The 24,122-nt window shown below is 39.2% G+C and overlaps 1 protein-coding gene across 1 annotated transcript in view; it reads right to left on the bottom strand.

The window, feature by feature from the left end:
• Window positions 1–24,122, bottom strand: part of Lrba (LPS responsive beige-like anchor protein) — a 400,347-nt gene that overhangs the window by 359,946 nt on the left and 16,279 nt on the right. The window contains exons 3-4 of the mRNA XM_090356865.1: window positions 3,416–3,647; window positions 2,515–2,615 (exon numbers count right to left, since the gene is read on the bottom strand). Coding sequence (XP_090212991.1) covers window positions 2,515–2,615; window positions 3,416–3,647 — 333 coding nt within the window. The remainder of the gene's footprint in view (window positions 1–2,514; window positions 2,616–3,415; window positions 3,648–24,122) is intronic.

Below are 24,122 nucleotides of genomic sequence, written 5' to 3'. Positions count from 1 at the left end.
GTGCATCTGATATATTTTACCTATTCACTACCCTAATAATAAACAATCCTGTACAATTCACAATGTTTCAGTAAACATTCTAGTGTTTATTTCCTTATGGGAGTACTTGAAATTTCTTTGTATACTCTGAGAAATTATTAACTTAGTGGGTGTATATTTTATGAGACTAGATTCCTCTTGAGGTTCATTACGAAAATACACAAGGGTTAAAATGACAGTATTTCTCCCTGTACACCTTTATAACAATAAAAGTACATTTTAAGTAAACAGATAATAACCATATTTCTGGCCAGACTTGGTGGTGAATGCTTGTAATACCAGTCTCTCAGGTAGTGGAGATGGAAGGATCTCAGTCACTCAGTCAAAGGACAGCTGGGGCAACAAGTCAGCAGGAATACATGCTAACAAGCTGGTTGCAATCCAGTTACCCAAAAGGCAGAGATGGAGAGACAGGGGTCCAGGATAGCCCCAGACAAAAACAAAGAGACCCTGTTGAAAAATAACTTAAGCAAAAAACAAGGGCTGGGAGTAGGCTCAGGTGGTTCAAAATTGTAATCCTTAGCCGAGAGTTTGGCCTAGTGATATAGTGCTTGCCTAGCATGCACGAAGACCCGGGTTTGATTCCTTGGTACCACATACATAGAAAAAAGCCTGAAGTGGTGCTGAGGCTCAAGTGGTAGAGCTCTAGCCTTCAGAAAGTCCAAGGATAGTGTTCAAGCCCTGAGCTCAAGCCCAGAACTGGCAAAAAAAAAAAAAAAAAAAATGTAACCCTTGTTACTCGCAAGGCACAAGGATGAGATCCAAGGATCATGGTTTGAAGCCAGCCTGGACAGGAAAATCCATTAGACTCACAAAAAAAGCCAGAAATTGAGCTGTGGCTCAAGTGGTAGGTACAATGCTAGCCTGGAACAAAAAGAGCTCAGGGACAGTGCCCAGGCTATAGTAGGGCATCTGCCTAGCAAGCATAAAGCTATAAGTTTTAAATTCTAATACCAGCAAAAAATATATAAAATAACCATATTTCCCAAATTAGGCATTTTATTTTCCAAGATTAAAACACTTTTCATTTGTAGATATAAAGTTAGCTATCATATTTGCTTTAATGTGAATTTTATCTTTATATTTTTGTAAAGTTTCTACTAATAATAATTATTCATATACCATTTACACATAATTTTCTATAAGCAAAATAAAAAAGAATACATATTCTAAACAAATGATCTGAATATAAAGCAAAAGCAAAGTAATATACTTCCTTCCCTTAGTATGACACAGTAAGATCTACAATTAAAACTCAGCAGAAAAAATTTAAAAAAAAGAAAAACTGAGCAAAATGAAACAAAATTGTTTCCAGACATGGCGAATAACATAGATTAAGACCCACAAACAGAAACAAACAAATATATCTTCTTCCTGGAGTCAACTTTCACTTCACTGCACAGACAAAAGGAGGTGAAACTAAACTTGAAGCTATCACTGAGTTGAAAAGAAGAAAACCCAAGTGTGGAAAGCTGACATGGATAGATGTTTCAGGGCAGAATATTGCAAAGAAAAAAATTCTCAACTCTAATAAACTTGAATTTACAATCAATTTCATTAAGTTGGAGCTGAGACTCTGCACACTCTAAGAATTCCATGAACTAGTACTAGATACCGTGAGAAAGCCAGTCTTTCTATCACTTATCTCCTGTATGACATTGAAGAGTAATTCAAAAATGGGTGTCTGGTGACTCATGGCTGTATTCCTAGCTATTCAAGAGGCTGAGATCTGAGAATTGAAGTTCAAAGCCAGCCCAGGCACAAAAGACCTTGAGACTCTTATCTCCAATTAATCAGCAGAAAACCAGAAATGGTGCTGTGGCTCAAAGCAGTACAGCATTAATGTTGAGTGGACAGCACCTAGTCCCAGAGTTCAGTCCCCACAACCAACAACAAAAAGATTCAGACCAAAAAAAAAAAAAAAAAAAAAGTAAGTCAACAGAGTCAAGCCTCAATAGTAGTAATTCTTAACTAGCTAACTAGTCCTAGTGTAATAGCTAAACATGACTAAAGCAAGACCTGACAGGGTATGAGTATAATTATAGCATTACAGAGGTCAAAGCAGGGGGATCATGCATTCTGGGCAAGCCTGAGACCCTGCCTCAAAAACAAACCAACAGCTGGACACAGTGGCTCATATCTGTAATCATAGCTACTCGGGAGGCTGAGATCTGAGGATGGAAGTTCAAAGCCAGCCCAAGCACTAAAGTCCATGAGACTCTTATCTCCAATTAATCACTAGAAATTGGAAAGTGGGGCTGAGGCTCTAAAGGTAGGGTGGTAGCCTTGACCTAAATAGCTCAGGGACAGGGCCCAGGCCCAGGGTTCAAGCTCCACAACTGACCCAAACTTCTGTTTCAATTGAGCCCTCCCTCTCAATTTGATATTTACTCTACATGCAGTATTAAGTTACTTATAGTATACTAACATTCAGCAAAGGAATACTTTCAAAATCAAAGTATTTAGGTTTGTTACCCATTGTCCTTTATCGCCTTGAAGTTTACTGAAGAAAAGCTTTAGTTCTCGAACTGTCAGATTATAGCTAGCCAGCACTCCCAACATGTCAACCAAAAGATCTGGAAACAAAAGAAAAAATAAAATAACTAGGCTACCTATATTTTTTAAAGAGCTAAAATACATGGGCTCACTTAATAGTTTCAATACCAGTTTTAGGCACACATTACATAGTGAAGATTTCTTAAATAAATGATTTTTTAATATAGCATGTATCCAGACACTGAAGGCTCACACTTGTAATCCTAGCTACCCAGGAGGGCTGAGATCTGAGGATCAAGATTCCAAGCCTGCCAGGGCAGGAAAGTCCTTGAGACTCTTATCTCTAATTAACCTGGGAGTGGAGGTATGGTTCAAAGGGTACAGTGCTAGTCCTGGGAAAAATAAAGCTTTGGGACAGCACCCAAGCCCTGCATTTAAGCCCTAGTACCAGCACGCACGCGCGCGTGCATGCACACACACACACACACACACACACACACACACCAAAGTTCACACTTCATTTCTTCATTACACTGTACCATAGAAAAAGTCATACCTGGGCTGGGAAGATAGCTTAGTGGTAGAGTGTTTGCCTAGCAGGCATGAAACCCTGGATTCAGTTTCTCTGTACCACATAAACAGAAAACACCAAAGTGGCACCATGGTTTAAAAAGTAGAGTGTAGTCTTGAGCAAAAAGAAGTTCAGAGATAGTGTGCCAGGCCCTGAGTTCAAGCCCCAGGACTAGCAAAGAGAGAGAGAAAGGGGTGGGGGGGAACAGAGGGAGGGAGGGAGAGAGGGTGAGAAGAAGGAGTGAGGAGGAAGGAGGGAAGGAGGGAAGAATGGAGGAAGGAAGGTGGGGGGGTGGAAGAAAAGTCTTACCTGCAATCATACTGTCAACTTTTTCAATTTTCTCAAGTACTTTCTCAACAAGGCCTACTTCTGTGCAAACTTGAAGGTTTCGTATGCTCTTCTTCAGAATGGCTGTAAACATGCTCCAGACTTCTGCTTGGCATGTAATGTCACATTTTTCTAGTAACTCCACCATGCAGATGATACTCTCACCTTCTTGGATAATGAAATTCATCTCCAGATCAAACTGTCCTCCTACAAGCTTCCAAAGGAAAAGTATGCAAAAGACATTAAGGACATCATTTTCCCCAATATGACCATAACCATACATGTTCCTAAACTTCAGCTTCACAATACTTAGTCATAGCCCTCCGTAAAATAAAAGGTTCATTTAAAAAGTCAGGAACCGGTGGCTCATACCTATAATCCTAGTTACTCAGGAGGCAGAGATCTGAGCATCACAGTTCGAAGCCAGGCAGGAAAGTTTATGAGACTCTTACCTTCAATTAAACAGTGGAAATGGAGCTACACTCTAAGTGGTAGAGAAGAGCACTAGCCTGGAGCAGAAGTGCTCAGGGACAGCACCCAAGCCCCAAGTTCAAGCCCAGGACTGACAGACAGACAGACAGACAGACAGACAGACACACACACACACACACACACACACACACACACACACACACACAAAAGAGTAGAAAGTGGAGCTCTGGATCAAATGGTAGAATGCCAGCCTTGATCAAAAAGAGTTCAGGAACACACAAGCTCTGAGTTCAAGCCTCAGGACTGGAAAAAAAAATTTAATCACAATACAAACTTTGTTCAGTTATTACAATTTATTATATGTGTAAGCACATATTATATATATCATATAAAATATGAAATATTTCATATAACATATATCATCTGTACATATAAAATCTATACATCGTTCATATAAACTCTATACATCATAAAACATAAAAAACGGCATGGGGGGAGAGGGAAATGGGAACCATGACATGAGAAAGGGTATCAATGTATATGAAGTAATGCACTTTCTATCTGGTGAATATAATGTAACCCTTCCATTAATTATAATAAAAAATAATGAAAAAAGTTACAATAAAAAATAAATAAATACCTTTTACTGAAAAAAAAACAGCATAGAGGGAAAAAAAGATGTGAACAGTCAATTCACAAAAGAAACAACATTGAAAATGCAAAAGGAAAGAATTACTAAATAAAATTTATTTTTTCCATTATTAATGCTCAAAGTATGTACAACTGTGTACATTCTTGGTGAGTTATTCCTAGGATAGTTTACAATATGAGAATTACAGTAGTCAGGTAAAATTAAAATATAAACTTCTGGGTATCCAAAAAGTCAAAGTAAATGTTCATAGAAGATTAAGTCTCCCACAGTTGAGTAGTACTAGGTAAATATAATAAAAGAAAGGCAAGAGGCCAGGAGTTTGGCTTAGTGGTACAGTGTTCACCTAGCATGCACAAAGACCCAGGTTCGATTCCTTGGTACCATATACATAGAAGAAGTTGGAAATGGCACTGTGGCTCAAGTGATAGAACACTAGTCTTTAAAAAGACCAATATCAGTGCTCAGGCCCTGAGTTCAAGCCCCAAAACTGGTAAAAAGAAAAAAATTAATTTTTTAATTCAAGTATTTTTGCCTACAGCATTAGCTATTTGAGAGGCTGAAAATACAAGAATCACAGTACAAAGCTGGCTGAGATAGAAAATTTAGTTGAAATTCCTTCGCAACAAGGACATAGAGGAGTACAGGAAGGGAAATGGGAACAAAAACATAAGAAGGGGTGGGTACCAATGTGTGAGAAGTAATGCACCTACTATCTGGCAAATGTAACTGTAACCCCTCTATACATTAACTCAAAAATAAAAAATTAAATTTAAAAAAAACATAAAGAGGACGCATACCAAAAAAAAAAAAGACATAGATTCAGTAGCATACAGTTGTTATCCTAGCCTTGACAGGGAATGTAACCCACACGTCATACTCAAGCATACACTTAGTCAGGAAGTTAGTTACTAACTCAAAAATAACAAACAAAAAGGGGGGCTGGAAAGGCATAGTTCAATAGGAAGAACACTTGCCTAGCAAGTATGAGACCAAAAGTTCAAACCCCAGTACTGCATAAATAAGCAGACAAGCAAACAAATAAATATAATCAGACAAAAAGATGGAAAGATGACAATCTCTATCATTTGTGTGGTGAAATGATCATTAGCCACTGCCAATGATTAAGAAAAGTTAAAAGGAGAAGTTCCAATCTGAAGAAAGTCATTCCATGAGTCTGCAAATCTGTGTGTGTGTGTGTGTGTGTGTGTGTGTGTGTATTCCTCATCAATTAGAGCAGTAGAAAGATCTGACCCAGCCCCAAGATCACAGATGTGCTCTGGAAGATGACCTAGCAATACACACAAAAGACAGAATGGAAAATGAAGGAGTGACTAAATTCTGAGGCACAAGTAATCTTATTATGAGAAAACCAGGAAGCTAAAAATCTCTATGGCTATTTGAAAAATCTGGTAATTCTCTACAACAGTATATGTAATAATACATTGTGTAAAAATAACAGGTAAAGGCTAGGGATGTAGCTTAGTGATAAAGTGCATGCATGAAGCCCTGGGTTTGATTTCTCAGTACCACCACATAAATAGAAAAGGCTGGAAATGATACTGTGGCTCAAGTGGCAGAGTGCTAGTCCAGAGCCCAGAGAGGCTCAGGGACAGAGCTCACACCCAGAGTTCAAGCCCCGGGATCGGTAATAATAATAATAACAGTAATGATATAATAATTGGTAAAAGAAAAGCTTCAGGAGAAAAGTTTTTGGGAGTTGTAGTTGCTATTGTTTTTGGTGGGTCATTGGGGCTTGAACTCAGCTTGAACAGCCTGCTGCTGTCTCTGAGCTCTTCAACTTAAGGATACCACCCTAACCCTGGGTCTGGGCGTTGTCCCTGAGCTCTTCAGCTCAAGGCTACCTTCCTACACTTCAGCAAAGCCCCACTTTCTGTTTTCTAGAGGTTAATTGGAGACAAGAGTCTCAGATCCTTTTGCGCCCAGGATTGGCTTGAACCTTTAATCTCAGCCTCCTGAGTAGCTAGGATTACAGGTGTGATCTACCACTCCCATCTGGGAAAAAAAGGTTTTTTTTTAAATCACTGAGACAGAATAGTAAAGGGGAAAAACTCCAGAAATACTTTCTGAAGACAAAAATTACACATGTTCCACTGGATATAACGAAGCACTTTTTAAAATACACATATACCATACTTGGGACTTCATTAAACATAAACAAATAAACCAATGTATGTAAAACAAGTACTACCAAGAAAATAAGAGTTATAGCAGGGTGAGAAATCTCTTCATGTGTCTCTGCATACAAGGAAATGGGACAAATGCTTTGTTATAACTTACTTTAAGAGACCTTACCTTCACCTTAATATCACTCACATCAATCATTCATTTGTATCTGTGTATATTATACTCAGTAACCACGCTTTCAAGAAGCTAAGAATTAATTTTCAAAGTAATTTCCAAAAAAAAAAACCCAAATATTTCACCAGCTTTTAAAATTGAGTTTATAATATAGAACAATTTCTAGACAGGTGTTTTAACATTCTTCCACGTGCTAAATATTATAAAATATGCTGTACAAAAAAATTGATGGTAGAAATTTGTACATACAAATACACGATGTGCTTGATATACTGTATGTATGTATACTTACTACACCTTAAAAGCAGACAGAAGGGCTACAGTATGTCATGTTAATCCTTTCTAATAGTTATTTGAGGCTGATCAACCTTCAAAACACAAATTTGTTTCCATGACAGGGATCCTAATCCAGGAGCAAGCACTGGCTAGTTATTATCTGAGCTGTAGTAATGGCTCTGCACTACAAAATGTAATCTTCCCAAATGTCACCGTAAGTTATGAATATCTGAGCAGCCTAATGCACTTTACTAGCCATGAAATGTGAAAATGTAATCTTATTACCTTTTTTATGGTTGTATTTTTTTTGAATAATGTAGCCTCGATTCTGATGTATAGTCTTTTTCTTCATTTTAGCATGATTTGGTCTCCTCTGCTATAGAGAACATTTTTCAAACTCTTCACTTCAACATATTTTAGTCTTGGCCTGAACTTCATAAACAATTTTTATAGCAACCTACAGGGTGTCATAACATGCTTCTATAAGTTACAGTTTAATATACATAAGTATAGAAATTTTAAGGCATCTTATTCAAAGAACTCAAAAAAATTCTTAAAAGTCTTGTGTCCAGACTATAATCAAGTATGAAGAATATTTTCCCCCATGATTATACTAGTACAATGTCTAAAGTCAAAATTAGCTACTAATCAAAATCACATTTATTTTTTAAAAAAAGTAATTACCTTCAAAGGATTTATAAAACTGCCCGTGTTTAACTAATTAGGATTGCAATCCAGGCCAACTCAAGCATAAACTATCAAGAAGCATTAGGGTAATGAATGGCTCAGTGGTGGAGCACCTACCTAACAAGTGCAGGACCCTGAGTTCAAATTCCAGTGCCAAGGCAAGGATCATGACCTAGAGGTAGAGTGCCTGCCTAGCATAGATGAAGCCCTGGGTTCAATTCCTCGGTACCACCTAAACAGAAAAAAAGCTGGAACTGGTGCTATGGCTCAAGTGGAAGAGTGCTAGCCTTGAGAAAGCCCAAGGAGAGTGCTCAGGTCCTGAGTTCAGATTCCAGGACTGGCAAACAAACAATCCAATTCTAATGCCATTAAAATAAAGTAAAAAAAAAAAAACAAAAAAACAAAAAAAACAAGGAACACAACCAAATTTCTTTCTCCTTCCAATTGCTTAAGATGTAGAGGGAAAAGAGCTAAAGTAGCCACCTCAGAATTGAAGCAGTCCATCTTGTAAATCAAAAATTGTATGGCACTAGTGCCTCACACTTGTCATTTTAGCTACACAGGAGGCTGAGACCTGAGGACTGTGGTTCAAAGGTAGCCCAGGTAGGAAAATTCATAGGACTCTTATTTCCAATTAACCATCAGAAAACTGAAAGTGGCGCTGTGGCTCAAAGTGGTAGAGTGCTAGCCTTGAGCGGAAGAGCTCAGGGACAGCACCTAGGCCCTAAAGTAAAATGTCATGAACAAAAGGGGTAAAAAGTGGGCCGGGAGTTTGGCCTAGTGGTTAAAGTGCTTGCCTAGCATGCATGAAGACCCGGGTTCGATTCCTCGGTACCACATACATAGAAAAAAGCCGGAAGTGGTGCTGAGGCTCAAGTGGTAGAGCTCTAGCCTTGAGAAAGTCCAAGGACAGTGCTCAGGCCCTGAGCTCAAGCCCAGGACTGGCAAAAAAAAAAAAAAAAAAAAAAAAAAAAAAAAAAAAAAGGGGTAAAAAGTATAGGAATATCCAATTACAGAACTGCTACCATAGCCCATCTCCTGATGCACCAATTCTTACCTAAACCACAAATGAACTTCTGTTCACTGCTGTTTTGGTCTCTCTGTATGTAACACAGAGAGTGTTTACTGCACTTTCTTAGAAACAGGAAAAATCTATCTGTCAATTTTCTAGATGACCTTTCTGGATCCCTGTCACTCATAGGAGAGTGAGTAAAACTCACTAACGCTGCCATTTTGAACTACTACTGAAAGCACACTGTGTCCTGGTTAAGTTTAGAAAGAGAAATCAAAGAACTTAACCCCTGACCGTACACTTCCTGGACAGCTTGATGTATTCTACACTACTAGTCCACTATCTGCACCCTGTGTTCCACTTCATTGTATCTCCCTCAAAATGCCAATTCATTCTGACTGCTCAGGAAGTTAAGATCTGAGGCTCATGATTTGATGCTAGCCCCAGAAAGAAGTCTTTGAGACTTATCTCCAATTAACTCCTAAAGTCAGAAGTGAAGCTTTGGAAGAGAGCTGACTTTGTGCAAAAACAATCTCAGGAACAGTGACAAGGTCCTGAGTTCAAGCCCCAGCACTGGCACTGCAATCCTAATAAAAAAATAAAAAAAAAAAGGGGCCGGGAGTTTGGCCTAGTGGTTAAAGTGCTTGCCTAGCATGCATGAAGACCCGGGATCGATTCCTCGGTGCCACATACATAGAAAAAAAAAAGCCGGAAGTGGTGCTGAGGCTCAAGTGGTAGAGCTCTAGCCTTGAAAAAGTCCAATGACAGTGCTCAGGCCCTGAGATCAAACCCAGGACTGGCAAAAAAAAATAAATAAATAAAAATAAAAAAAAATAAAAAAACTTTTTTTTCACCAATCTAGTGGCTCACGCCTGTAATCCTAGCTGCCTGGGAGTCTGAGTTCTGAAGACTGCAGTTCAAAGCCAGCCAGGACAAGACTCTTATCTCCAATTAACCACTGGAAAATTGGAAGTGGCTCTGTGGCTTAAGGGACAGGGCAGGAGCCTTGAGCTGAACAGCTCAGGGACAACGCCTAGGCCCAGGGGTAGGGGGGTAGCCTTGAGCTGAAGAGCTCAGGGACAGCACCTAGGCCCAGAGTTCAAGCTCCACAACTGACAAAAAATTTTTTTTTCATTTGTTGTCATTTTAACCTCTAGTGTTTAAGAATGTGACTTGATGTGAAAATAGAGTAGTGATCAAGATAAGCCCAAATCTAACATAACTTTTAAAACAGGAAAATTTGCACACAGACATGCACACAGGAGGAATGTCACATAAGGATGAAGTCAAGGAAAGCCAAAGATCATTGACAAACCTCCAGAAGGTAGAAAAGAGACATGGAGCAGATTCTCACAATCCTCAGGAAAAAAACAAACAAACAAACAAACAAAAAAAAACAAACAAAAAAAAAACTGCAAACACATTCATCTTCTAGCCTATGGAACTGTTTGACAATAACTTTGTTTCAGCCACATAATTTCTGGTACTTGTTATATATAGCTCAACAAAATAAGCCCCAGAATACCCAGAGCTTCCTTTTTGATTCTGCCAGTACGGATTCTCAAAAACTCTTGAGAAGGGGCCGGGAGTTTGGCCTAGTGGTAGAGTGCTTGCCTACCATGCAAGAAGACCCGGCTTCGATTCTTCGGTACCACATACATAGAAAAAAGCCAGAAATGGTGCTGAGGCTCAAGTGGTAGAGCTCTAGCCTTGAGAAAGTCCAAGGACAGTGCTCAGGCCCTGAGCTCAAGCCCACGGCTGGCAAAAAAAAAAAGAAAAAGAAAAAAACTCTGAGAAAAAATGACAATGACTTCAAAACTTTTGTGGGGGGAGGGGCAGGAACATGGGGCTTGAACTCAGCCTGGATGCTGTCCCTGAGCTCTTCAGCTCAAGGCTACCTCCCTACCTTGAGCCAAGCTCCACTTCCTGTTTTCTATATGTTAAATGGGAGATAAGACTCTCAGGTCCTTTTGCACCCAGGTTGGCTTTGAACCTTGATTCTCAAATCTCAGCCTCTTGAGTAGCTAGGATTATAGGCATGTCCACCTTGACCTGACCAGCTCATGACCTCAAAACTTTGTTTCACTTATCTACATTACCAGAACTTTAATGGGATAACACAATACTACACCTTCACTACAAAAATAAGTACGGGGGGGGGGGGGGGGGGGGGGGAGGGTAAAGGGTACCAAGACATGTGAAAGGGTATCAATGTATGTGAAGTAATGCACCTGCTATATGGCAAATATCATGTAACCCTTTTATTAATTACAATAAAAAAATCATATAAATGCAAAAAAAATAAATAAGTATGGATTGGTACTAAGTTTCTCAGACATAGTTTCTTACAGAGAAATATATACACTGGCAGTAAATTATTCTTTAAAAAAAAAATAGCAAGTGGTAGAGTGCCAGCCTTGAGCAAAAAAAAAATCTCCCAGGACCAGAAAAGAAAGAAAGAAAGAAAGAAAGAAAGAAAGAAAGAAAGAAAGAAAGGAAAAAAAGAGAGTGAGCGAGCAAACGAGGAGCAGTGGCTCAACACCTGTAATCCTAGCTACTCAGGAAGCTAAGATCTGAGGATCACAGTTCAAAGCCAGCCCAGGCATTAAAGACCAAGAGACTCTTTTTTTTTTTTTTTTGCCAGTCCTGGGCTTGAGCTCAGGGCCTGAGCACTGTCCTTGGACTTTCTCAAGGCTAGAGCTCTACCACTTGAGCCTCAGCACCACTTCCGGCTTTTTTCTATGTATGTGGTACCGAGGAATCGAACCCGGGTCTTCATGCATGCTAGGCAAGCACTTTAACCACTAGGCCAAACTCGCAGCCCCAAGAGACCAAGAGACTCTTATCTCCAATTAATCGCTAGAAAATGTGAAGTGGGTCTGTGGCTCTAAGGGGTAGTGTGGTAGCCTTGAACTGAAGAGCTCAGGGACAGCACCCAGGCTCAGAGTTCAAGTACCATGACCCACAAAAAATGAATGAAAGAAAGAAAGAAAGAGAGAGAGGGGGGGGGAGGGAGGGAGGGAGGGAGGAATGGGAGGGAAAAAAAGGAAGGGAGGGGAAGGGCAGGAGGGGAAAAAGAGAACAAGGAAAGGGAGGGAGGGAAGAAAGGAGAGGGAGGGAGAGAGGGAAAGATCTCCAAACACTTAGAAATTTCTAAATAACTGGTAAATCAAAGAGGAAGTCTCAAAGGAACTTTAAACAGCATTCTTAACAGTGAGAACAAAGGAGGATATTCATAGGAAAGGATCACAAGGGCTCAATAGTTAAGTGCATATATAGTGATGCTTATCAAAATGAACTCCAAGAAATGGAAACAAGAGGTTTTCTATTGTACTGTCTGCAGTTCTTTGCTTTTTTCTTTGGTTTATTCCCTCTTGTCAATATTTTTTTTAATTTCTGTATATTTTGTCTCATATATAGATTTATCTGATTTAGGGAGAAGAAGCACAAAACTAATTCAGCAGTGACACTCACTAGATACTAATGAGCTACACACTTAAGAGTAAAGGCGGCCAGAAGGAGGAAAACTGGGAGAAAATGAGGGAGGGGGTGACACTATTTAAAAAGAAATATACGGGCCGGGAGTTTGGCCTAGTGGTAGAGTGCTTGCCTAGCATGCACGAAGACCCGGGTTTGATTCCTCAGTACCACATACATAGAAAACAGCCGGAACTGGTGCTGAGACTCAAGTGGTAGAGCTGTAGACTTGAGAAAGTCCAAGGACAGTGCTCAGGCCCTGAGCCCAAGCCCAGGACAGGCAAAAAAAAAAAAAAAAGTATATATATATATATATATATATATATATATATATATATACACACATATATATATACACATATATATATATATGTTCTTTACCTATCTTACATAACTGTAACCCATTTACACTGCTTGAACTCAGGAGCCTGGGTACTGTCCCTGAACTTCTTTTGCTCAAGGATAACACTCTACCACTTGAGCCACAGCGCCACTACTTTTTCTGTTTATGTGGTACTGAGATATCAAACCCAGGGCTTTGTGCATGCTAGAGAAGCACTCTACCACTAGGCCACATTCCCAGCCTACAATATATATTTTTTAATACCATGAAGTAACTCAGACTTTAAAAGGCAGCATACCAAAATTGGTGGGCCAGAACTAAAAGAGTGCATTGTTGGAAAGTTGTAGCATTAAATTCCTTTTATTAGGAAAGATATATCAAATCAATGTTCTAACCTTCCATTTTAAAAACTTCATAGAAAAACAGAATAGGGCAGGAAGCAAGAAAACAATAGGAAAAATAAAGAGCTAGTTCTCTGGAAATATCCATTAGCAAAACAAACTTTGGCAAGACTAACAAAAACTACGAGAAAATACATAAACTGCCAATATCAGGAATAAAATGGAATATCACTACAGATGTTGCAAGCAGCAAAAGTGTAAGGGAACACCAACGGCTCTATAAACAAGTACACTGACATCATACATGATATACACCATTTTGTCAAAAATACCAGCTGTCACCACAGTTTTCCTAAGACAAACCAGACAATTTCAGTGACCCAGTATCTATTAAGAAAAGTCAGCAGGTAATTTTAAAACTCAAAAGAAAACAAATTTGCCAGACACAATGGCTCACATCTATAATCCTAGCTAGTCTGAAGGCTGAGATCTGAGGATCAAGGTTCAAAGTCAGCCCAAGCACAAAAGGACGTGAGACTCTTATCTCCAATTAATCACTAGAAAATGGAAAGTGAGGCTTGGCTCAAGGGTAGAAGGTAGCTTTGAGCTCAAGAGCTCAGGGATAGTGCTCAGGCAAGGTTCCAGTCTCATGACCCACAAAAAAAAGAAAGAAAATAAAATAAAGCAAATTCACCAGACCCTGGTGGCTAATACCTGTGATCCTAGCTACTCCAGAGGCTGAGATCTAAGGATTATAATTCAAAAGCTGCCCAAGCAAGAAAGGCTGTGAGACTCTTATCTCCAATTAACCACCAGAAAACCAGAAGTGCCACTATGGCTCAAAGTGGTAGAGTATTAGCCTTGAGCAAAAGAGCTCAGAGACAGTAGCCAGGCCCTGACCTCAAGCTCCATGACCAACAAAAAAAGGTTGGGGGGGGGGGTGCCAGAAATTCACAAGATGCACAGTTTCACTGGCAGTCATCAAAGCAAAGACAATACTAGAAGAACTTAAATTAATCCCCAGCAATGAAAAAAGTAAAAGAAGGGCTGGGAGTTTGGCCTAGTGGTAGAGTGCTTGCCTACCATGCACGAAGACCTGGGTTCGATCCTTCGGCACCACATACATAGAAAAAAGCTGGATGTGATGCTGTGGCTCAAGTGGTAGAGCTCTAGACTTAAAAGTCCAAGGACAGTGCTCAGACCCTGAGCTCAAGCCCCAGGACAGGCAAAAAAAAAAAAATTAAAAAAATTAAAGAGTAAACGAAAATCCTATGGACTGTTATTTCTCACACAGAGACAGAAAGTATTTACTAAGTTAAGAACTTACCTTGTAACAAGATCACAGGGATAATAATATTTCTGCAGTGAACATATTAACAACAGAATTTTTTTTTTTTTTTTTTTTGCCAGTCCTGGGCTTGAGCTCAGGGCCTGAGCACTGTCCTTGGACTTTCTCAAGGCTAGAACTCTTACCACTTGAGCCTCAGCACCACTTCTGGCTTTTTTTTTTTTTCTATATATGTGGTACCAAGGAATCGAACCCGGGTCTTCATGCATGCTAGGCAAGCACTTTAACCACTAGGCCAAACTCCTGGCCCCTAACAACAGAATTTTAAATACATCAACATTTATAATTATTAAGAATGTGTGACAGTTACATATAACAAAACATGTACAGGGAGAAAATACTTAAACAGTAGTATGATGATGAAGAAAAGAAAATAAGATCTAAATGCACAAAGTGATATTTATAGTACATATGTCCACTTTCTCCAAATTGACACATATAGGTCTAACATTGTCTACCAAAACCCCAGAAATATTTTCACAGACACAAAAAATATTAAGATTTATATGGAAAAAAAAGGGAACTAGAACAGCAAAAACAATCTTGAAAAAGATCCAGTGGGAGGAATTACTTATTACACAGCTACAGTAATCAACACAGTGAGGAACTGGCAGGAGGACAGACACATAAATCAATGAAACAGAGTAGAGAACTCCGAAATAGAACCACACAAATATGCACAAGTGAATTTTCACAAAGGTAACAAACCAGTGCAGGGGAAGAAGGAGTCTTTTCAATACCTGGTGCTGGAGTAATTAGATGCACCCACAGGAAAACATGTATCACAATTTATACAAAACTAACTCAAACTGGGACCATGAATTTAAATGTAAATATAAAACTTCTATTATATATATATAAACAAATTATATATAATAGGAGTTATGCACTCTTAAACATAAATATTGAGAGAAAATTCTCACAATTTAGAGTTCAGTAAAGAGTTGAGACGCAAGCTCCACAGAAAAAAACTGACAAACTGGGCTTTCTCAAAATTAAAAACTTTTACTCACCAAAAAAATGAAATGACCAACTACAGACTGGAGGAAATATTTGCAAACTACATACCTGACAAAACATATTTAAAATACAAAAAGAACTCTCAAATTCAATAATTAAATGCGGCTACTCAGTTTGAAAATGAGTAGTACTGAAGACATTATGTAAATGTCAAATAAGCACATGAAAAAATTTCAACATCATTTGCCATAGGGAAATTCAAGACACAATTAAACTAAAGTAAAATGCGATAAGATACCACTACGCAATGTTCAGAATGCCTAAAGAAATAAAAAAGAAAAACATGAAACTACCAGTGACAACGTCAACTAGTGGTGCAGACTCGGAAGAACTAAGCCATTTCTATGTCGTGGGAATGTACATGACGTAGCCACTGCAGAACATAGTTTGACAATTTATCTTAAAAAGAGAACATGTGAAATGAGTTCCTGGCATTTTTCCTCATAAATGAAAACTTATATTCACACAAAAACAAATGCTGGTAGCAGCTTTAACAGTAGCCACTGCAAGATGGAAACATCCCAGATGACCTTCAACAGTGAAATGGTTGAGCTAAAGTACATCTGCACCACACTACACAACAATCAAAAGGAATCATCTCAACCTTGAAATTTACATGATTCCTTTCACAAAACTCCTGAGCTGACAAAAATCACAGAAATTAACACACTGATGGATGTCCACAGTTCTGATAGGTCACAGCAAGAGAAAAGTAGACGTGGCTATCCTTAGGGATCCCTATGTAAGTATGAGACATTTTCTATAATTTGATTATTTTCATGACAAATTACACAGCTTAAAATTTTCCCCACTGGAAGAAAATGAATAAAGAATACGAATGAGGGGCCAGGAGTTTGGCCTAGTGGTAGCATGCTTGCCTAGCATGCACAAAGACCCAGGTTCGATTCCTCGGTACCACATACATAGGAAAAAGCTGGAAGTGGTGCTGAGGCTCAAGTGGTAGAGTGCTAAGCCTTGAGAAAGTCCAAGGACAGTGCTCAGGCCCTGAGCCCAAGCCCAGGACTGGCAAAAAAAAAAAAAAAAAAAAAAGAATACGAATGATTCCTCTGATACAGAATACAAGGTATTTATCTATATAATTTCTTCAACTATATGCTAATCTACAACTGTCTTGAAACACAATGTTTGAAAAAGCTAAGTAGAACCAGCTTGGTGTTCAGGCCTATAATCCCAATATTGAGGAGGCTAAATGAGGTAGAAGGATGACTTGAGCCAGGAGTTTCAGGCCTTGCTGAACAACACAGTGATAGCTTATCTCCACATAAAAAGGAGAGAAGAAAGGGTATGTCATAGGGTTCATTGTTTCACTGATTACTTTCTAATAAAAGGAAAAGCTGAATTCAAATTGGTGAGAAGAGCCAAATTCAAGGGCAAGGAAACTCAGCAGAACACAAATTCTAAAATCAGCTAAACTACAACCCCAGAATCAGATTCTTTAATTCTCCTCTTTTACTACCCACCAAAAAGTCGAAAATATGTTTTGCCACTAATACCTAATACATCAAAAAAACATCAAGTATGTATTGATATCACATAGAGTTTAACTATGTAGTCTATTGACTGAGCTTTGATACCTGCATTATAGGATAAATATGCAAATTTGAACCTTCAAACAGGAAATGAAATTTTCTAAATCCATTACATAAGTTCAGATTCGTGCATGCACTGAAGGCTAATAAATCATTTAAACCTTCATACACAGAACCTTTTTAAATTTGCATTTATCTACAGTAAATACTGCCATGTTCTTTAATAGATTGCAGTTCAATCTAGGAAAGTAGTGATTTATAGCAGTGACATATTTTAAAAAATCAGAAATATGTCACTGTTGACAACCAGTCACAAGTCCACTGAACTTGTGTTATGTGGACTCAAGCACCGGATAATATAAGAAAGATGGCAAACTGTCATACACTCCATTCAAAAATCAATTATTTCAGTGTGAGCTTGATTGTGTTTATAACTTTAAAACCATACATCAGATATAATTTAATCCTTATTTTAACACATTAACTTTACTGTATTACCACTCCCTCCATTCCAAAGTTTTTTGAATTTTATGACAGGATTTTATAATTTAAATTCCTGTTAAGAAAAACCAGAAAACTTAGAATATGTGAAAGAAAAATCTTTGTTTTCTCTCGCAAAACATGGCCCTTTACATCTTTACAATAATTTCCTATCAGAATTCTGGTATGAGGAAATTTGTCAGATGTGAAAGAGCGTTAACAATAATAAAATGTCCCCTGTAAAGACAAGTGTTTTTGTCTGCATCGTACTTGCTCTTTCATCCCAATCCATTCATGGCACTCATGCGTGAATAAAGTCACAGTACCTCAGACTCAGGCCACTGAAAGGTCACTTCACTACACTTGGCACATATACTCCCCATTCTCCTTTTACAGTGAATAGTCCAGGGCTGAGAATATGAGCCTAGTCAATTCAAAATAAAAATCTTATCCTGTCTGTAAAATTCACTTCTTTCATTCTGAGTTTCTCCCCTACTATACTAAATTACTCCTAGCTCTAGTTTCTGTTATCTGAATATCACTTCATTGGAGTGTACATGTCTTGAAATTATGTTATCTGCATCTTAGTGTGTAAATCTGTCCTCTCAGAGAAGAGGTCCTGTTCTATTGGAGAAGCTCCCAGCCTCTTCTCAATCTCACTTCCCTCCTCAATATTTTGTACCCTGAGTATGTGCCCATCGACCATCGTTCAAGTACATTTCCTGTCTGCTCCTGCTCTATTTCCAGCCTCCTCACCTCCTCTTCACCCTCATGCAATCTTACCAATGGTTTTTGTTTTTTAAATGTTTTTTGTTATTATAAAGGTGATGTGCAGGAGTTAGTTACATAAGTCAGATAAATAGTGTATTTCCTTTTACACAATGTCACTCAATGTTGTTTTTTTGTTTGGGGTTTTTTTGCTAGTCCTGGGCATGAGCTCAGTGCCTGAGCACTGTCCTTGGACTTTCTCAAGGCTAGAGCTGTACTGCTTGAGCCTCAGCACCAATTCTAGCTTTTTTCTATGTGGTACCAAGGAATCAAACCCAGGTCTTCGTGCATGCTAGGCAAGCACTCTACCACCTGGCCAAACTCCCAAACTCAATGGTTTTTATATAAGCCAAGTTCCTATCACTTGAGCATTAACACATACCTATGCCTAAAAAAGTATTCTCTCCAACTGGGTTACACATGATTATTATAAACAAATCTGTCTGGAAAATCTAACATAAAATAATATGCTAACTAAATTAAAATTTGGTTAATTCACAAAGAAAAACCCAGATTGCTTCACTGGTAAATTCTACAAATCATTTAAAGATACATTGATACAACTCATCACCAATTCTTTACTCCCAACACATAGGATCAACATCACTTTTTTTTTTTCGGTCATTGGACTTGAACTCAGAACCAGGGCTCTGCGCCTGAGCCTCTATGTGCTCAAGGCTAGTGCTCTACCACTTGAGCCACAATGCTATTTCTGGAAACAAACCAAGGGCTTCATGCATACTAGGCAAGCACTGTACCTCTAAGCCACATCCCCAGCCCTGGATTATGGTCTTAAAATACCACTTCTGAAGTACAGCGCCAGTGGCTCATACCTGTAACCCTAGCTACTCAGGAGGCTAAGATGTGAGGATCACGGCTCAAAGACAGATAAGGGACTAAAGTCTTTGAGACACTTATCTCCAATTAGCCACCAGAAAACTAAAAGTGGTGCTGGGGCTTAAGTGGTAGGGTGCTAGCCTTGAGCTGAAGAGCCCAGGGACAGTGCCCAAGCCTAGAGTTCAAGCCTTATAACCAACAACAAAAAAAAAAAAGGGGGGGGGAGAAAGAAAGGGAGAGAGAGAGAGAAGAAAAAAAGGAAGGAAGGAAGGAAGGAAGGAAGGAAGGAAGGAAGGAAGGAAGGAAGGAGGGAGGGAGGGAGGGAGGGAGGGAGGGAGGGAGGGAGGGAGGCAGGGAGGCAGGCAGGCAGGCAGGCAGGCAGGCAGGCAGGCAGGCAGGCAGGCAAGCTGGGCACAGTGGCTTACACCCATAATCCTAGCTACTCAGGAGGCTGAGATCTAAGGATCATGGTTTAAAGCCATCCCGGGAACTAAAGTCCGAGAGACCACTAATAAACCACTAGCAAACCAGAAGTGGTGCTGAGGCTCAATGTGTAAGGCGGTAGCCTAGAGCTAAAGAGCTCAGGGACAGTGCCCAGGCCCACAGTCTAAGCCCCACGACTAACAACAACAACAACAAAAAGAAAGTAGGGAAGGGGTGACTTTATTTCAAAAGAAATATACTCATTATCTGACTTATGACATGGTAACCCCTCTGTAGAAATTATATGTTTACATACTAACTATAATCAAATACATCTAAATACATTCATTCATAATGGTGCAAAATTTAAATAACAATTAACTGGTCTCCACTAGAGGATTAAGGATTATAAGAAGGAAAGTACTGGAAGTGGTGCTGCAGCTCAAGGGGTAGGATAGTAGCCTCAAGCTGAAGAGCTCAAGGACAGAGCCCAGGCTCAGAGTTCAAGTCCCACGACTGGCTAAAAAATAAAAATAAAGATTTATCAGGCTGGGAGTTTGGCCTAGTGGTAGAGTGCTTGTCTAGCATGCACTAAGATCTGGGTTCGATTCCTCAGTACCACATACATAGAAAAAAAGCCAGAAGTGATGCAGTGGCTCAAGTTGTAGAGCTGTAGCCTTGAGAAAGTCCAAGGACAGTGTTGAGGCCCTGAGGTCAAGCCCCAGGGCTGGCAAAAAAAAAAAAAAGGAAAATAACTATTATTTTGAAAACTAATAAAGAAAGGAAAGGAACTGAGCATTTACCTCAATGCTCATCTAAGTATTCAATGGTAACTGTTACTAGGTAGCCAAGTACAGGAGAGAAAACATGTCTTCATGGAAATATTCTAGTTAACAGTGCACACACACACACGCACACACACACATGTATCTATGTATGAAAGCCCAGAGAAATTAAGAGTCTAGAAAGGGAGCATCCACAGGTTACATCACAAAGACAGTGCTTCCTAACTGCCTCCTGATGAAAGAACACAGCACCACCTAGAGGCCTACAACAGGTATGGAAGGCTGTCAGTCAGCCTCTACTTTCTGCTATCAAATACAAGTAATGCCAAGAACAGAAGAACATGTTTAACTACATCAAGGTAACACAGCCATCAAAATCAAGACTGGAAAACTAAAGGTCAAAAAGTTCAGGTTGGTCAGTAGATAAACTAATCTGACTGAAACTTTAAAACACATTAAAATAGTAAGCAATTGCAGGGAGTTTGGCCTAACATGCACAAAGACCTAGGTTCGATTCCTTGGTACCACATATACAGAAAAAAGCCAGAAATGGTGCTGTGGCTCAAATGGTAGAGCTCTAGCCTTGAGAAATCCAAGAACAGTGCCCAGGCCCTAAGTTCAAGGCTGGAAAAAAGCACAATTAAATTATAGACTAAGTACATACCCTTAGACGATATACTCTAAAGGGAAGGTATTATTACAAAAGCTAAGGCATCACAGTTGGAGAAAATAGAGTTGTAATTGTATTCTAAGACACTTAACAAAATTCTATTTCTTAACCTATGAAATAGTTTCACAGTCACTGGCCCTTTGGTTATACATTTACTTTGTTTAGTGCTTCTAACTTATTTACTTTATAATGAAATTTGTTTACATAAAGATTGGTTAATTTCTGATCCTAAAATATCTATATTACAGCATTAATTCCATCAAAATTGGATGCAGTTTCTATGAACTACTAACATTCAATCTTCACTGCTTATACACAAGCTGATTTCTTGCAGAAATTCTTAGAAAACTTTTGATGTATATCCACCATACATGGTTCAATTACCTTCAAAGAACAATACTCAGCCAAATGCCAATGGTTCAGAATACCTATAATCCTAGGTACTAAGGAGTTTGATTCTAAGGATCACAGTTCTAAGCCAACCCAGGCAGGTACCCTGAGACTGGTATCACTAATCTGCCAAAAGCTGAAAGTGGAGCTGTGGCTCCACTGATATACTTGAGAGAAAAAGCTAAGGGACAGTATTGTAAGGCTTGCCGAAAGGAAACTCCACGCAGTTTAAGAGGCGAAGGTTTATTGAGAGAGAGAAAAAGAGAAAACAGACCTACAGTCCCACAAGATGGAGTCAGGCAGAAGAAAGAGAGGCTTATGGCTGGAAGTAAGACATTGGGGGGGGAGACAGCAGAAGCGGATGTGACCTCAGAGGATGAGGAAATACTTCAGACTGGGGGAACCTCCCACTGGGGGACATGACAGTTGCCAGGGTTACAGTCTGGGCGGGGATTTCCAGGGTGCACAGAATGCCAAGAGAAGGAATCATTTCTACCAGGCAGACCTAACAAGTATTAGGCTCTAAGTTCAAACCTCAATGCTGACACACACTCAGAAACACAAACAAACACACATACATCAAAAAAGCAATAGTTATACAATGCATTTTAATACTGCACATTATCTAAATTTACTAAACAAGAAAAATGTCTTGTAAAAGTAACTTATATTCTCAGTTCTAGTCTTTATTAAAGATGTTTTAAAGGATTATCACCCAAGAAGAGATACACAGAAATGTTGCTAGAGGGACCGGGCGTTTGACCTAGTGGTAGAGTTCTTGCCTAGTATGCATGAACACCCACCCAGGTTCGATTCCTCAGTACCACATACACAGAAAAGCTGGAAGTGGTGCTGTGGCTCAAGTGGTAAGAGTCTAACCTTGAGAAAACCCAAGGACAGTGCTCAGGCCCTTCCCCTTAGCTTAAGGCCAAGATTGGCAAAAGAAAAAGAAAAAAGAAAGAAATGTTGCTAGATATACATGATACCCCAAAAATATTGAGACCTAAGACCAATAGAATAGCTTACAAAAGTCAAGAAAGTTAAAAAAGAGACTAATTGAGAAAGACAAATATTTAAATGTGTGTATATAAATAAATACTATCAGAATGTTGGAAGAAATCAATAAAACTTTAAACATCTAAGGAAGGCCTTTCTAACTATAATTCAAAACAAAGTACCAAAGGACAACATAATAAAAATCAAACTACAACAAATGAATTTTTTTTTTTCCCAGTCCTGGGCTTGGGCTCAGGGCCTGAGCACTGTCCTTGGACTTTCTCAAGGCTAGCACTCTACCATTTGAGCCTCAGCACCACTTCCAGCTTTTTGCTCTATATATGGTACCGAGGAATTGAACCTGGGTCTTCGTGCATGTTAGGCAAGCACTCTAACACTAAGCCAAACTCCCAGCCATCTCATTTTTTTTAAAACTTGACTTGCAATGCCTACTCTTGTAGGCTGAGCATCCCCAGTACGAAATACGAAATATAAAATGTTCCAAAACGTATAAGCTTCAGTATTCAGAGTTGAGATGCTCAACACATAGAAGAGTGTGGGGAAAGAATTTACACACTATACAAAAACAGACATATGCAACTTGAGATGTGGCTCAATGACAGAGTACCTGCTTATTAACAAGTATCAGATACTGGCTCAATCCCCAGTACCACAACTAGCTAACTAAATAAAAAGAATAATAAGCAGAAGGTAGTTGAAAGAAAGTCAAAATGGACATTCAAGCCAGGTGCGGTGGCTCATGCCTGTAAGCCTAACTACTCAGGCTGAGATCTGAGGATCACGGATCAATGCCAGAGCCAATCCAGGCACTACAAGGGCACTACAAAACAGTGAGACTCTTATCTCTAATTAATATCTAGAAAACGGGAAGTGGGGCTGTGGCTCAAGGATAGAATGATAACCTTGAGCTGAAGAGGTTCAGGGACAGTACCCAGGCCCAAGGGTAGGCCAACAGCCTTGAGCTGAAGAGCTCAGAGACAGCTCCTAGGCCCAGAGTTCAAGCCCCATAACCATACCCAAAATAATGGGCATTCATTTTGTGGGATGAGGGGAGAGAAAGTGGGAGAAAATCGTGGGAGGGGGTAACAATGTTCAAAAAGAAATGTACTCACTACCTTACATATATAACTGTAACCTTTCTGTATATCACCTTGACAAAATTAAATTAAAAAAAAAGAAACCCATTTAGTGGATCATCATTTGAAAATTTAGTGCAATAAATGTATTATATTAGCCAATGAGCAGACAGAGGGAGAAACATATGAATGTGATTGGACCAAGATGGAGAAGTGGATTTATATCATGCAAGCATCATGCACTTTCACACGTAACTACTGAGGGGAAAAAAAAAAAAACTAGAAAGCTACAGATTCCCCTTATCAGCATCTTCCAAAAAATCAATACTACAATAATGAAACTAAGAAGCACTATCTCATAAATATTTGAAATAATGTCTATGGTCAGCATTTTCAATAACTTTAAGAAGTCAAGCTGTTCAAAGTAAATAAGCTTGATAGAACACTTTCTTTAAAAATAGGGACCAGGGGGGCTGGGAGTTTGGCCTAGTGGTAGAGTGCTTGCCTAGTATGCACGAAGACCCGGGTTAGATTCCTCAGTACCACATACATAGAAAAAAGCTGGAAATGGTGCTGTGGCTCAAGTGGTAGAGCTTTAGCCTTGAGAAAGTCCAAGGACAGTGCTCAGGCCCTGAGCTCAAGCCCAGGTCTGGCAAAAAAAAAAAAAAAAAAAAAAAAAAATAGGGGCCAGGGCCGGGAATTTGGCCTAGTGTTAAGAGTGCTTGTCTAGCATGCACAAAGACCAGGATTCGATTCCTCAGAACCACAGACATAAAAAAAGGCCAG

The sequence above is a fragment of the Megascapheus bottae genome, chromosome 23 (genome assembly GCF_031878675.1).
Source record: "Megascapheus bottae isolate mThoBot1 chromosome 23, mThoBot2.hap1, whole genome shotgun sequence".
In the NCBI taxonomy this organism is placed as follows: Eukaryota; Metazoa; Chordata; class Mammalia; order Rodentia; family Geomyidae; genus Megascapheus; species Megascapheus bottae.
The sequence above is the reverse complement of the archived record's forward strand: the minus strand, read 5'-3'. Positions and strand labels throughout refer to the sequence as shown.